This window comes from Elephas maximus, chromosome 27 (genome assembly GCF_024166365.1).
Source record: "Elephas maximus indicus isolate mEleMax1 chromosome 27, mEleMax1 primary haplotype, whole genome shotgun sequence".
Taxonomy (NCBI): Eukaryota; Metazoa; Chordata; class Mammalia; order Proboscidea; family Elephantidae; genus Elephas; species Elephas maximus.
The window spans coordinates 12,016,802-12,030,610 of NC_064845.1; the positions used below are offsets into that span (position 1 = coordinate 12,016,802).

Consider the following 13,809-nt stretch of genomic DNA (forward strand, 5'->3'; position numbering starts at 1 on the left):
AAAATATGACAGCAAGGCCCTTGACTCTACTGTTTGCAGAAAAGCAGGAGAGAAACAGGCAGCTGGGGCAAAGGGGCTTAATTCAGTATCAAACTGATTATTTCACTAATTATTCTACCTTATGTGTTGCGCCATGGAGGAGAGGGGCAGGGAATCTTAACCGCGAGGCTGTCAGCGAACCTTTGTTTCTTGTACCAGGCCCGATAGAAGATACTGGGACTAGGCAGGATTTAGGGAAACCGCGTAGTGTAGGCTTTAAATTGTGGGGAGTAAAAGTTAATTTCCTCGCGAAGGCAGGCGTGTTGGCATGGGAATGAGGGTAAGTGGGTAGCTTGCTTAGTTTCTCTCTTGGCTGATCTCCATGCCTTACCCAGCCCCGGCTTCTGATCCCGAAGCTGAGGGCTTCGGTCCTCGCGGGTGGCCGTGTGCTCTGGCCGTGCCCCAAATTGCGAAAGATGAGCGTGAAGTTCTCTCCACAAACCCTTCCCATTTGGTGAGAGAATGGGACAGAACCAAAAGAGGGGTCCAGCACGTTAAAGGCCCCGTCGGGAGAATGGGGCGCCTGAAGTTACAGCCCCTGACGAGGGAAGAGACTTCGATTGGGCTTCTCTCCAACTTGCCCCAGTTCCCCACGCCCGAGGACAGGCGCCTTCCTGCCAGCCGTCAGCTTGCAGGGCCTTTCTCCCCCGGGCCTTTAAAACTGGCTCCCGTCTGTCCTCTCATTCTCCGCGCAGAGCGCTGGGATGATTTCTGTGCGAAGGAACCTCAAACCCTGTCCCCCAAAACTCCAGTGAAATACAGACACCAGGATTGATCCTCACAGCGAGACAGAGTTAAAAAAAAAAAAAAACAGGCCAGAGGTAAAGAAAGTAGCAGGCTACTTGATCTGATTAGTAAATGCCTAATTGAATTAATGTCACCTCCATCAGCCAATAGGAAGCTTACCGGGGCTGTGGGGCCGCGAAGCCACTCCCAGACCACACGTATATAATGCGGCGGGTGACAGCCGGCAAGTTTTCAAGTGGTCAACTTGGCCGATAGTTTGGCATTCCAGAAGGGGCAGAAAGGCGCGGGCGGGTAGTGGATGGGGTTAGAGATCTAAGTCCGTTTCTTCCCGTGTGTGACTGTGGGAGGAGGTGGGTGGGTCCAGGGGGGTAATAGGGACTAGGGAAGGGAAAGAGAGTGCTTCTCGGTCAGTTTCCATCTCCTGCCTTCGAACTCAGTGCGCTTTCCTTGCGGGAAGGACGCGGAGGCCAGGGCGCGCGAGTGCGCGCTGGTACAGCCCGCGCCTCGGCAGGTGGGTAGCCTGGGCGCAGGAAGAAGGGGAAGTTATCTTCCCCTCGGAAGAGGGCGCTGGCTCCCCCATTCTGCCTTTATAATAAGGCCGCGGGAGGAGAGGAAGCTGCCAGCAGCGGTCTGCTCTTTGCAAAGCATGCAGTTAGGGGAGCAGCTCTTGGTGAGCTCAGTGAACCTGCCTGGCGCGCACTTCTACCCGCTGGAGAGTGCGCGAGGCGGAAGCGGAGGAAGTGCTGGCCACATCCCCGGCGCTGCCCCCTCACCTCAGAGGCTGGACTTAGACAAAGCGCCCAAGAAGTTCTCTGGCAGCCTCTCGTGCGAGGCGGGGAGCGGGGAGTCCACAGCCAGCAGCGCGGGGGCCCCCGGGGCCATGCTCAGTGACGCCGACGCCGGAGACGCCTTCGCCAGCGCCGCGGCAGTGGCCAAGCCAGGGCCCCCGGACGGCCGCAAGAGCTCCCCCTGCGGGGAGGAGGAGCTGCCCTCGGCCGCTGCTGCAGCCGCCGCCGCTGCCACCTCGCGCTACTCCATGGACACCCTGAGCTCGGAGCGCTACTACCTACAGTCCCCTGGGCCTCAGGGCTCAGAGCTGGCCGCGCCCTGCTCACTCTTCCCCTACCAGGCGGCTGCTGGGGCGCCCCACGGGTCCGTCTACCCGGCCCCCAACGGGGCGCGCTACCCCTACAGCTCCATGCTGCCCCCCGGTGGCTTCCCCGCGGCTGTATGCCCACCTGGGAGGGCGCAGTTCGGCCCGGGAGCCGGTTCTGGCAGCGGCGCGGGGGGCAGCGGCGGTGGAGGAGGCGGCCCAGGAGCCTATCAGTACACCCAGGGGGCTCCGCTCTATGGGCCATATTCCGGGGCGGCAGCGGCGGGTTCTTGCGGAGGACTGGGGGGCCTAGGGGTTCCGGGTTCCAGCTTCCGTGCTCATGTCTACCTGTGCAACCGGCCTCTGTGGCTCAAATTTCACCGCCACCAAACCGAGATGATCATTACGAAACAGGGCAGGTGAGCGCACCGTGGAGGGGCCCGGGGCCGGGGGTGTGGGGTGCAAGGGTGAATGTGTGATCCTTGGGGAGGCGCGCTTTGCTTGGAGAGTTTTTTTTCGCGCGCTCAAACTGGGGATGTAGCACCTCCAATCCGGTTCGTCTCCCTGGCCAGGCACCGAGGTTTGTGCTGGAGGCTAATGGTGCAGTCGCTCCCATTTTTCACCCGATTCAACCCCTCGTCATCCTCACCTTGACTGATGGGGAGGAGGCGGAAATGGAATTTGGGCATCTCCACAAAGCTGGGTTCACTAGATCTGCCAATTCGGCGTGTGTGGGTCCCAGGATGCCGGCAAGGAGCCGCGGATGGGGGAAGGTGCAAGGGTTGGCCACCTGAGCGCAGTAGATAGGCTCCTGCAGTTTTAGGCGCCAGGGTCTCCACGGGGCGCCTCCGGAAGAGGAGCGTGAGGGCAAGAGAGTCGGCCTCGGAGAGATGGTCCGCGCAGTTGGTTAGGCAGGTCTTGGAGTCAGACCTGGTATGAGAAAGACCTGGTACGCATCCAACTGCTAATGGTGGTTAATTTGGGGGAAAGTACGGGGTGGGGGGAGGGAAGTGCTGGGAGAGGGGTGCTCAAAGTAGGCTTTTAGGCTTACCAGTAGAATTTTATTTTACTAGAACTTATAATCTTATTCTCTGGCACCTGTGCATTTAAAAATACGTGGTTTTTAACGTCCCGGAAGAAAAATTAATGAGTGTCTGAAAGGTCCGAGAACTTGAGTGGGGAGGGGTTCAAAAGCACATGAATTTGGGGAATGCTGACTTTGGGGCAAATTATTTGGGAAAAGAGGAACGTGTTCCGAGAGTTGGCAACTCAGAAATAGTTGGCATCATTTGGGCTCACTTGACCGGCGTTCTGTCCATTGCAGGCTTCTAAATGTTGTACTCGGTCCCTACTCCAGGTACCCGGGGAACCGAGCGGAGTCTGGGCCCTCTTTTGGGCGAACCCGATTTAAATCGCTTATCCTGGTTCTGTTCCCTTGCACAGGCGCATGTTTCCTTTCTTGAGCTTCAATATAAACGGACTCAATCCTACCGCCCACTACAACGTGTTCGTAGAGGTGGTGCTGGCAGACCCCAACCATTGGCGCTTCCAGGGGGGCAAATGGGTAACCTGTGGCAAAGCCGACAATAACATGCAGGGTGAGGAGACAGGAGCTTGGAGGTGGGAGGAGCGGTGGGGAAGAAATCCGAACCCTTGACTCAGACAATTCACATTTAAATCTAGCACTCCCCCCCGCCAAATCTGGGGCCCAGAGGTGTTAGTATGAGTTTCTTTGTGTTGATTGTTTGAGAGAGAAGATAATGGCTAAGTCAGATTTCTAGCCTGCCAATATATAGAACCTTTACCCATGACCCAACACCACCCCCCAATCCCTACCTCCCCACTGTTGAGAAACTATTAGGTCCTAAGATTTGGGGGTAGGAAGATCTCCTAGCATTCAGGAAGAGAAAAGCTCTCCCTAAATGTGAGTTCACCCATGCAAGTCCAACTACCTTCCACCAGATAGATGTTGCCTTTTCCAGATTTAGAAGGCCCGAAATTGACTTTCCAGAAGCATCTTCTGTTGGCTCCATTTTTGAATTTTGAGATGAATGCCTTGTCCAAGGAAGGCTGGAAACAAGGACCATAGGGAAGGTATCAGGGGTGTCCAGTTGGTTTCCACTGGCCTTCTTAAGCAGCTAGGTTGGGGAAATTTGGACTGTACTTCTTAGTTTTACATCTTTGGATAGCTAATAGATATCCCTCCCCTATTCCCATTTGCAAACAGCCCTATATGGTTGGGTTTTGTGTTTTGTTTCATTTTCTCTTAGGCAACAAAATGTATGTTCACCCAGAGTCTCCTAATACTGGTTCCCACTGGATGAGGCAGGAGATTTCCTTTGGGAAATTAAAACTCACCAATAACAAAGGCGCAAATAACAACAACACCCAGGTAGAGTGACAGAGGAGGGGGTGTCTTCCGGATAGAGTCTCTTTTTCTAACAAGAGCCCATACTCTTCACTGTAGTTAAAATATTTGCAGCTCATCTGTTTTCTTTCTAACCTTTTTTTTTTCTCTTCACCTTTCTTATTTTTATTTTTTATGGATTTCAATAATAGTGGGTCAACTATTAGATATTAAAACACTAAGTCTTTTGAGGGACTTAAGAAAACTAAGAGGAAAGATAATGCTGATTAAACACGAATACCTAGCTCCGTTTTAGGTTTCAGAAATGACAATGATAAGATCTTTGAAATGGCAATTAAAAAAGAAAGCTGTTGGTGGGGAGGAAATACAGGTCACATTCCAAAACATATAATTTGTTCAAACGCACTTTTGTTGAACCTCTAAGAGACTTTCTAGGTTTGGCAACTCTTTTTCTGTACCATTTCCAGATGATAGTCTTACAGTCTTTACACAAGTACCAGCCGCGACTGCACATTGTTGAGGTTACAGAGGATGGCGTGGAGGACTTGAACGAGCCCTCAAAGGCTCAGACCTTTACCTTCTCAGAAACACAGTTCATTGCCGTGACTGCCTACCAGAACACCGATGTGAGTGTCCCAAATGTCCCAAGAATCTCTAAAGTGAGTTCCAAGCATGGCAAAGCACTCAACCACCATTTTTCTCCCCCCGTCTAGATTACTCAACTAAAGATTGACCATAACCCCTTTGCAAAAGGCTTCAGGGACAACTATGATTCGTAAGTGCAGCTTCTACTCACGCTTGCATGGTCGTCTTGGAACACAGAGCCAGATTCAGGCTCTTTGAGAACATATTCTAGGAAGAGCTGTTTTGTTTGGGATTTTTATCTTTTGTGCATTTTTTGCCTTTACTAATCTTCCTTTAGAACTTTCACAGAAGGGTTTTGTTAATTTCTGAAGATGTGTTAAGGGCTTACAAATAAGGAGTGTTTTTTAAAGAAAACATTTCTGTGGAGATTTGGAGTTTTAAGGATCTGCATTTATATAATTTTCTTCTCATTGTGATCCATCCAACTTTTTTATCCTTTCTAGAACAGGTATTGCTAACCCTCCCCTTCCCCCCCTTTTTTTACATAACAAAACCCTGAAACTAAGAGGGTGTCATTTCCATGACATCAAACAGCAAGGCCCTGCAAATGGCGTTTTTAGCCTGGGTTGTCTAACACCACAGCCAGCATCCTTTCTATCACGTTGGCAAGGGAGGGTTGCTCCTAGTTGAAGTTCTAGGACTTACAAAGGTGAATTTTCCAGGATTTAAATATTTAACGCCTTGGAGGAAACTTTTTCTTAGGTAGTGGTGAGTTTTTCCAAGGGGGCCAAGAGTCCAGCTAAAATGGTCCAATGCTCCTCCTGCCCTGTTCCTCCATTCCCACACACCCAAGCTCTCAGTACAGACAACTGGCAGCCTTGTTCAGTCCTGGGAGGTGGTTTGTTTGGGGACAACATTAGGGTTTTTTTAAAGTGTTTCTCTTTGTATTGTAGCATGTACACCGCTTCCGAAAATGACAGCCTAACTCCGTCTCCCACGGATTCTCCTAGATCCCATCAGATTGTCCCCGGAGGTCGGTACGGCGTTCAGTCCTTCTTCCCGGAGCCCTTTGTCAACACTTTACCTCAAGCCCGATATTATAATGGCGAGAGAACCGTGCCACAGACCAACGGCCTCCTTTCACCCCAACAGAGCGAAGAGGTGGCCAACCCTCCCCAGCGATGGCTTGTCACGCCTGTCCAGCAACCCGGGACCAACAAACTAGACATCGGGTCCTATGAATCTGAATATACTTCTAGCACCTTGCTCCCATATGGTATTAAATCCTTGCCCCTCCAGACGTCCCATGCCCTGGGGTATTACCCTGACCCCACCTTCCCTGCTATGGCAGGGTGGGGAGGTCGAGGTTCTTATCAGAGGAAGATGGCGGCTGGACTACCATGGACCTCCAGAACGAGCCCCCCTGTATTCTCGGAAGATCAACTCCCCAAGGAGAAAGTCAAAGAAGAAATTAGCTCCTCGTGGATAGAGACACCCCCTTCCATCAAGTCTCTAGATTCCAACGATTCAGGGGTATATACCAGTGCTTGTAAGCGAAGGCGGCTGTCTCCTAGCACCTCCAGTAATGAAAATTCTCCCTCCATAAAGTGTGAGGACATTAATGCCGAAGAGTACAGTAAAGACACCTCAAAAGGCATGGGGGGATATTATGCTTTTTACACGACTCCCTAAAGAATTATTTTAACCTCGTAAAAATGAGCTAACTTTTTGCAGATGGACTTGGTGGTGTTTTTTTGTTGTTGTTGTCTTCTCTGTCTAGGTTGCCAAAAAGACGTGTTGCCTTCCAACTCCCTGCATCCCGTTTTGTGCAATTCTCTAAAGAAGGTGCCAAAGCTTTTTGATTGTGCAGGTAACTGAAATACACCTAGCATTTTTTTTTCTTTTTTAAATGACGTTAAAGGAGGGCTTTAAAGTGTTTGAAATTTTGAAGGTTAGCCAAGGTTTTGGATTTATTTATTGGAGACACTAAACATTCAATGAATTGGGCTGTGACGCTTGAGGGCCGAGCACTATCAGAAAAGTTGAAAGCTTCGGTTCTCATTTCTACTTGTAAACCTTTAAGCAAATAGAAGCCCAGAATGCTAAGGGGTTTTTGCTTCTGGAAGAGAAGGGCTGGGCCTTAAGTTTTAACAGGGGACTTTCTGCTGTTACCTTCAGCTAGACACAAAAGATGTTAGGCCTGGGAGGCAAGAAAAACATCTGCGAAGGTGCCGGTTGTACCTGACTTTGATTGCTCCCAGGCTTCCAGAACAAGCCATGTTTGCCTAGTTCAGGAATGCCTCATTGAGAGGAGCTTGGCCTCTGCTGTGTGCTGGGGTGGCCCGGAGCACTTAGGGGAGAGGGTAAGGAAGGGAATAGCCAAAAAGAGAGAATTCAAAAGTGTACAGTTGTGTGTGTTTAGATACAGTGTAGAATACTGTGGAATATATTGTACAAATAGTCTACATAGGTATCGAAGATAATGTAAAATTGGTGCTTGGCTTTGTAAAGAATTTGCAATCAACCAACAGCAGCTGCCGGGACAAAAGGATGGTTTCTGTCATCATCCGCATGATATTTGGGAATATTCTGTTGACTTCTTAGATAGTTTAAAATGTATTCAGCCACCCTGTACTAACTTGAAACCTGTTTAAAGAAAACTCCTATTTCCTCCTCTTCCTGGGCCCCTTCCCATTCGTCCCCACGTTGGTCAAGTGAAGGAACTCAAACCCGATGCTGCAGCTCCTATAGGCTTTTAGTGCTCTTGGATTTTTAGGTACAGTCTTAGTCATTTTTAATAAATGTGGTTGAATATGGGAACGAGCATAGCGCTGTCTTCTATACTATGGGTTTTAACCTGTTTTTTTTTTTTTTTTTAATGTTGTTTTGCCTCCCCTTACCTTCTCCAGCTACCTGCCCCCCGCCCCCCACGCTCAAGGAAGGCTCTAGAATCTCTAACTGGGCACTGTTGTCATGAGGGGATGCTTTTGTTTATTCTTTTTACCTTGAAGATGAATGGGGCTATTTCCCCACCGTCCTGGGAAGTCTGGACAATGAGGGGTGGGGGTGGGGGCGGGGGCGGGGGTTGCCTCTGAGATGGAAGTTGCCCACACTAAGCAGAATTCAAGCCTTGAACACCTTTACCCTCAGCCCTTGGCACCCGGTCCCAGTCTTGGCCGGCTGCCGCTTCGTCAGTTAGTGTGGGCTTTTTTTTTTTTTTTTTTTTTCGCCTTTTTGGGGCCACCCATCCCTGGGCCCACAGGGGCTCCCCGGGAAGTCCTACGGCCTTTTGAGTGCTTACAAGTTCCGGGTGCCAGCGGCGCCGCGGGGTGCTCGAGCCGCCCACGGCTCGGCTTCTGCTCCCACCTGCGGCTTTCTTCTGCGCGAAGACACCGGGCGCACCGCCCGCCGCGAGCCGCCGCCCGGGACCCCTTCCCGGCAGCCGAACTCCGCCCTGCACCCGGGGCCTGGGCGGGCGCGCTCTTACACACGAGGATTCCCAGTCTTCCGGCGCGCAGCCGCTTTGCAAACAGCGGCCGGGGAGCCGTTTGCCCTGCGTTTAGCTCTGTTTATTTGGCTCCCATTCCCCGGGAGGGCGAAGGCCACCCCATACGTTGGCTTAGTCGGTGACTCGACCAAGAGCCAAACCAAGGAGTGGGGAGGAGTGCCCCTCGCCAGCCCGCTAGACAGCCCACCGGGCTTATCAGCAGACAGCTTGTGGCCGAGCTTGCAAACCTTTCCAGCCCCCTCCTGACCCTCCCGGGGTAAAGGTCTGGTCGGGAGTGTCATACTGCTGACTTCGCGGTGCGGAAATGCAGCTGCTAAGAGGATTAGCTGCTGGGAGGCCAGCGATCTGCCGGGACCTCCTCCCCCTCCGCACCCAATTAAGGCCGCCAGGAGCTTGTACCTGGTTTCTCCCCAGTCTCCTATCCCCGCCACCCTTTCGGAACCCGAGTTCTGCCCGCGCCGCCCGTGACCTTGGAGGCTCGAATCCCAGCGCCGCATCTCCGGCGGTGCCTGCTCAAAACGCTTTGGCAAAGCCACCTGAATTTTACTGGAGAGGTGGAGGCGAAATCTTTGAGCACCTGGTTTTTCACATATAGTTATTTGTGGATGACAGATTCGGACTCGGGAAAGGGGACTCCTAGCGCCCCAGTCCTGGGCAGCGCACCTCCACTCCCCCACCCCCATCGAATTGGGAGCGTATTGGGAGGTGCGATGGAATTTGGAAACAGAGTTGTCTTACTCAGCCCTCTAGAAGGCCTGAAAATGCTAATCACCGCCGGATAAAGGAGACTGGCCCCAGTCTATTTTGAGTCCTGTATATTTTTGCACCGTACAGTAAAAAGAACCTGGTACTTGTGAAAAGTCCCTCACAGTGTTTAATAGAAACGTAAGTGGCTGAGTGGCCTCAATTAACACCTTGTGATAAGGCATTCCTGAGATGGAGTGTCAGACACCAAATTGTGAAGAGATGTATCTAATTAATCCTCCTAGGATGACACTGATAAACAAGGCTCTATTTAAATAAAGATCAAGGGCTCGGCGCCGCGTTTGTTTACATTCTCGGTCAGGGTCCCCGCGTTTGCGCCAGTGCAGGCGGAGTTCCGTGCGCTAGGCGGAGACCCCGGCTGGGGGTCGGCTGGCTCGCCAGGGTTCGCTTCTTCCTTTTTTTGCCCCAAACAAAAAAATACATAATAAGCCACAACGAAAGAGGAAAACGAAGTGTAAAGAGAACCCGATTCTGAGTTGGAAATACCGTTATTTGCCATTTTCCAAACGTGCCCTTGACGGATCTTTTCACTGCCAAGCATTGTTGGTCTCTTGTTCCGGTTTAAAAAAGCGGGGGGCCTCCCACACTTGGCCCCTGGAAAGCCTTTCCTGCTTTGGGGAGAACTTGGAGCAGGACCTTCCCTACCCCCTATCCCGCCCCGGCACGAGTTCGCTCCCCGTGGTCCGAGGAATCCTTCTCCATGCAGAAGCCAAGTATTGCTGGGGCGCACCGTAGCTGTCCTGGGGGTGGGGGATGGGGAGCCTCTAACGTATAGCAGGAAAACCGGGAACAGCGGGAAGACAGAAAAGAATTTGGGGAGGAGGGGAGGCTGCAGACTTTGCGCCATGTTTTCCGCCTGTGAAAGGAGCCCGGCTTTGGAGTCCGTTTAAGGCCTGCATCTTTTTAGAGCAGTGGATCGCCTACCCCACAATAGGAAGTTTCGAGTCTCCAAATCTGCTTTTAGTCCCAGCCTTCCTCCCTTTCAGTCGCCTTTGATGAGCTGTTCCTTCTTTCCGAACTCTGGGGCTGGGCGGAGGTGAATGCAATGTGTATTTTTTAAATCTCTGCAGAGTGTCATGGAAACTGGAATAAAAACATTGCCCCCTTGATTTTAACTGACATTGAGCCACCAATAGGACGAAAACTAAAAATACCCCTTTTCCACTTGTCTGGATGAAGTGTCTCTCCTCTTCCCTGCTCCCGCGGGGATGTCCCCCCACCCCGCTGGATGCAGACTCCAAAAGTTTAGTACTCACCCCGCGGAGATTTGGGCATCACTCAGGAGGCTCTTTTTAAAAGGCAATTTGCAAAAAAAAAAATTGTTGGCGAGCCCGATTGAGCCCCCTCTGTGAAATACCTATCCCCCCTCCAAACCCCATCCCTCAAATTTAGGCTCTAGTGTACGCGAGCTCGGGCAGGTCTCGCCGGGCCGGACTCGAACCCGTGGAAGCCGTCCACCTCCACCTGTATTGCTCGGGGGTGGATTCTCTCCTGCCACTCGCAGAAGCTGGGGAGCAGCGCACAGGCGTGGGGTTCGCAGGGCTTCCCGCGCGCCGAGCCCGGCCTGGGCTGCGTTTCCTCTCCGGTGCACCAGCCCGAGCCTGGCGCTTCGTTGGCAGCCTGAAGTTGCAGGCTTTGTTTTTTCAAGACCACTGGGACTCCGACCTGGGTGGCCTCTGAATTTCTCTTTATTACGGGGTTAAGAGAAAAGTAAAGGTCTGGCAATCCACTCACCCCTTCCTCCCCCAACCTTTCTCCCTTGGCCCTAGGACTCCCCTGCGTCTCGCCGAGGACACACGCTGAGCTCCCCTGGGGAAGGATTTAGACGCAGCAGTTGCACAGAGCTGGTCCTTATCCATGCCCCCCCGCCCCAAAGTGCCCCACGTCTGCCGGGATCCTGACCGCCCCGCTGCGCGCTGGTTACTGTTTATTTTAGGCAGAAGGGCATGCACGCTCCCCCAATTTTCCTTAAACTAAACTCACCTCCTTAAACTTAAAAAAAAAAAAAAAAAGGCAAACCCATATCTTCAGTGGATTCCCAGTCATAGAGACACATAGGGCAGAGTAGAACTGCCCCATAGGGTTTCCAAGGCTGTAAATCTTTACAGAAGCAGACTGCCACGTCTTTCTCCCGCTGAGCAGCTGATGGGTTCAAACCAGGAAGCTTTCCTTTCCTTAGCAGCCAACTGCTTAACCGCTTGGCACCCAGGGCTCCCTCACCTCCTGAAGAAGCCCCAAACCTCCTTCTGTATGGGCTCGCACTGTAACTTATATAACGCCTAAGCTCGACCCAGCGTTCCTGGCCACCTAGGCCAGGACGAGGACCCCGCGCAAGAGCCCCTGACCGCCTGGCCTCGCCGCCGTTTCCGCGCGGGACTGCGCGCCTCTCTTCCCAGCCGCGGGCAGCCTTCGCCATCTGGTGGTCACGGAGGGTAAGAGCTCTCCAGCCGAGCAGGGCTGCCTTCCACTCTCCTTAGAAGACGCTGGTTTGTTAAGTCTGGAAGCCTTCTGTAAAAAAAGTCTTCTCTCATTCCTACTCCCACTCTTCCTTTTAAAAACTTAGTGCTGTGGGGATGAAGGGAGGTGGAGAAGGAACCCGGAATTTGGAGTTCCAAGACGTGGGTCCGACGCTTACTAGCTGCATTGCACTTGGCTTCTCCGAGCTTCATTTCATCATCTGGGAAATGGAGGATCCAACAGCACGTGCTTTGCCAAGCAGTAGCGGTGAGGAAGAAATGAGATTATATATTTAAACTGCTTTGTAAATTGTTGAGTAGCTCCAAATATGAGTAGGCATTATTAATAAGTACTAATTTTATGCAGGATATGTGACGGTAAATACCTCTGATGCGTTGGCAAAGGAAATATATTTTAATCATTCAAGAATAATTATGGAAAATTTCAAACATCCAGCAAAGTAGAGAGCAATGAACCTCTCTGTATCTCTCCCAGCTCCAACAATCCTCGACTCATGACATCTTTTGTTTCATCCTATAAGTCCCACTCCACTCCTCTTTGCATCAGAAATCTTGTCATTTAATCCACAACAATGGACTCAAACATACAGGCGATCATGAAGATGGTGCAGGACCAGGCACTGTTTAGTTCTGTTATATATAAGGATACCATGTATTTGAGCCGACTCCACTGGCAACCAACAACAACAATCCACAATTTATTGCCATAACCGGAAGCCAGAGAGTCGATTCCAACTCATAGCCACCCTGCAGGACAGAGTAGAACTGCCCCACAGGGTTTCCAAGGCTGTAAATATATCTTTACCCACGCAGACTGCCACGTCTTTCTCTGGAGGAACAGATGGTGGGTTCCTTGAGTCGCTGAATTGGAGAGCTGTATTTTTTTAAGGTAACTTAGAGACAGCTGTGGTTCTGTTCACCCCACTTCGCCGCGGCAAGAACTGAGGATCACAGTGGTTACTTAATTTGCCAAGGCCCCTGGAGAGCTCGTTGGTTCTGCAGCATACTATGGCCTAGATCCTATACTTAGAATATATCTCAGAGGCCTGGAAAATATTTGGTCACGAAAATATGAAATTCGAATGCAGACTGTTTCCGTGATTTTTTTAGGGGATGAAAGATATTTGAGAAGCAATGGATCATTGATTCATCCTTCTTTGTTTTATCCTAAAATCTAAGCCTGTTATGGAGTGGCGTCTGCTTCATCTTGCCACTATGACCTATACTCGGCTCAGTAATGAATGCATGTTCTCCACCCCACATATTTGTTTGTTCTTTATCTTTGCAGGCAGGTTTTACCTTGATCTTATAAAGCTAAAATCCAGCAGCACTCTGGCATTTTACTTCTTCTAGGCTTCCAGTTTCTCCAGCCTGGGCTTTGCTAGAAAAACTACTGTTGATCTAATTAACCGAGTTGTCATCACTAAAGATTTAGAAGGCTGCAGATAGAGGTCACGTAGTACAAAATGGAGTAACAGGGATCCAATTTACCCTCCTGCCTGGAAAAAAGAAAAAAACTAAAACTAAAGTAAAAATAGGACAAAATATACCAAAAAAAAAAAAAAAGGCTTCTAAGACATAGGACATCAGGCAACGTAGGACAGTGATGCATAAAAGAAGGGGAACAAACCAGGGGAGATTGCTCCAATCACACAACAGGACATATGTGTTAAAGGGCACAGAAGCAGGGCTTGAGTTACTATGCAAAAACGTGCTTGCACGCTCGTGTGTGAGAGTGTGTATTTGTTCTCCACAGCTGAATATCATTAAACTGAGATCACAGAGTGCGGTATACGATTAGAATAAAATGATAAGGTGACATCTAATATTTCCTTTAGGGACCCTTCTGCTCAGAGCTGTCAAAACCGATCGTGTAAATAGATTAGGCTGAGGGAGGCAATCCTGATAGTATTGATGAAACACTCATCTGAAAGAATGTAAACAGCAGAGCCTCTAGGAATACAATTAGATCTTCAGCTGGAGGTGGACGCCTCAAAATAACTCCTTCCCTTTCCTCTTTTCCTTTTCACCGGAAAAGGACAAGGCAAGTATTTCCGAGTCCTGTAATGTTCTTTCCCCTTAGAGTTCTGGGAGTTCATGAGTCATTTTCTTAGCCTGGTACCTAGGAAGCAGAGCTTCTGTTCACTAAGGCAGTAATGTCCACTGAGTATTCCATGGGTTTCTCTGTTTCCCAGCCCCCTTGCACTTAAGCAGAAAAGCTGGAAGT

General features: G+C 50.6%; 1 protein-coding gene across 2 annotated transcripts; it reads left to right on the forward strand.

The window, feature by feature from the left end:
• Window positions 1-1,432: 1,432 nt before the first annotated feature.
• On the forward strand, window positions 1,433-7,644 carry EOMES (eomesodermin). Of its 2 annotated transcripts, none has more exons than XM_049870945.1 (6): window positions 1,433-2,298; window positions 3,323-3,477; window positions 4,150-4,271; window positions 4,715-4,873; window positions 4,961-5,022; window positions 5,786-7,644. In XM_049870945.1, the coding sequence occupies exons 1-6, from the start codon at window positions 1,433-1,435 to the stop codon at window positions 6,522-6,524; spliced, it is 2,103 nt and encodes a 700-aa protein (XP_049726902.1). In that variant the 3' UTR covers window positions 6,525-7,644. The 2 variants fall into 2 exon arrangements, with proteins under 2 accessions (XP_049726902.1, XP_049726903.1); XM_049870946.1 differs by having other exon boundaries at window positions 5,843-7,644.
• Window positions 7,645-13,809: the final 6,165 nt, after the last annotated feature.

Coding starts and splice junctions, on each gene's coding strand:
- EOMES (XM_049870945.1), top strand. CDS start 1,433: ATGCAGTTAGGGGAGCAGCTCTTGGTGAGCTCAGTGAACCTGCCTGGC. Junction 4,272..4,714: donor CAAATAACAACAACACCCAG/GTAGAGTGACAG, acceptor TACCATTTCCAG/ATGATAGTCTTACAGTCTTT. Junction 5,023..5,785: donor TTCAGGGACAACTATGATTC/GTAAGTGCAGCT, acceptor TTTGTATTGTAG/CATGTACACCGCTTCCGAAA.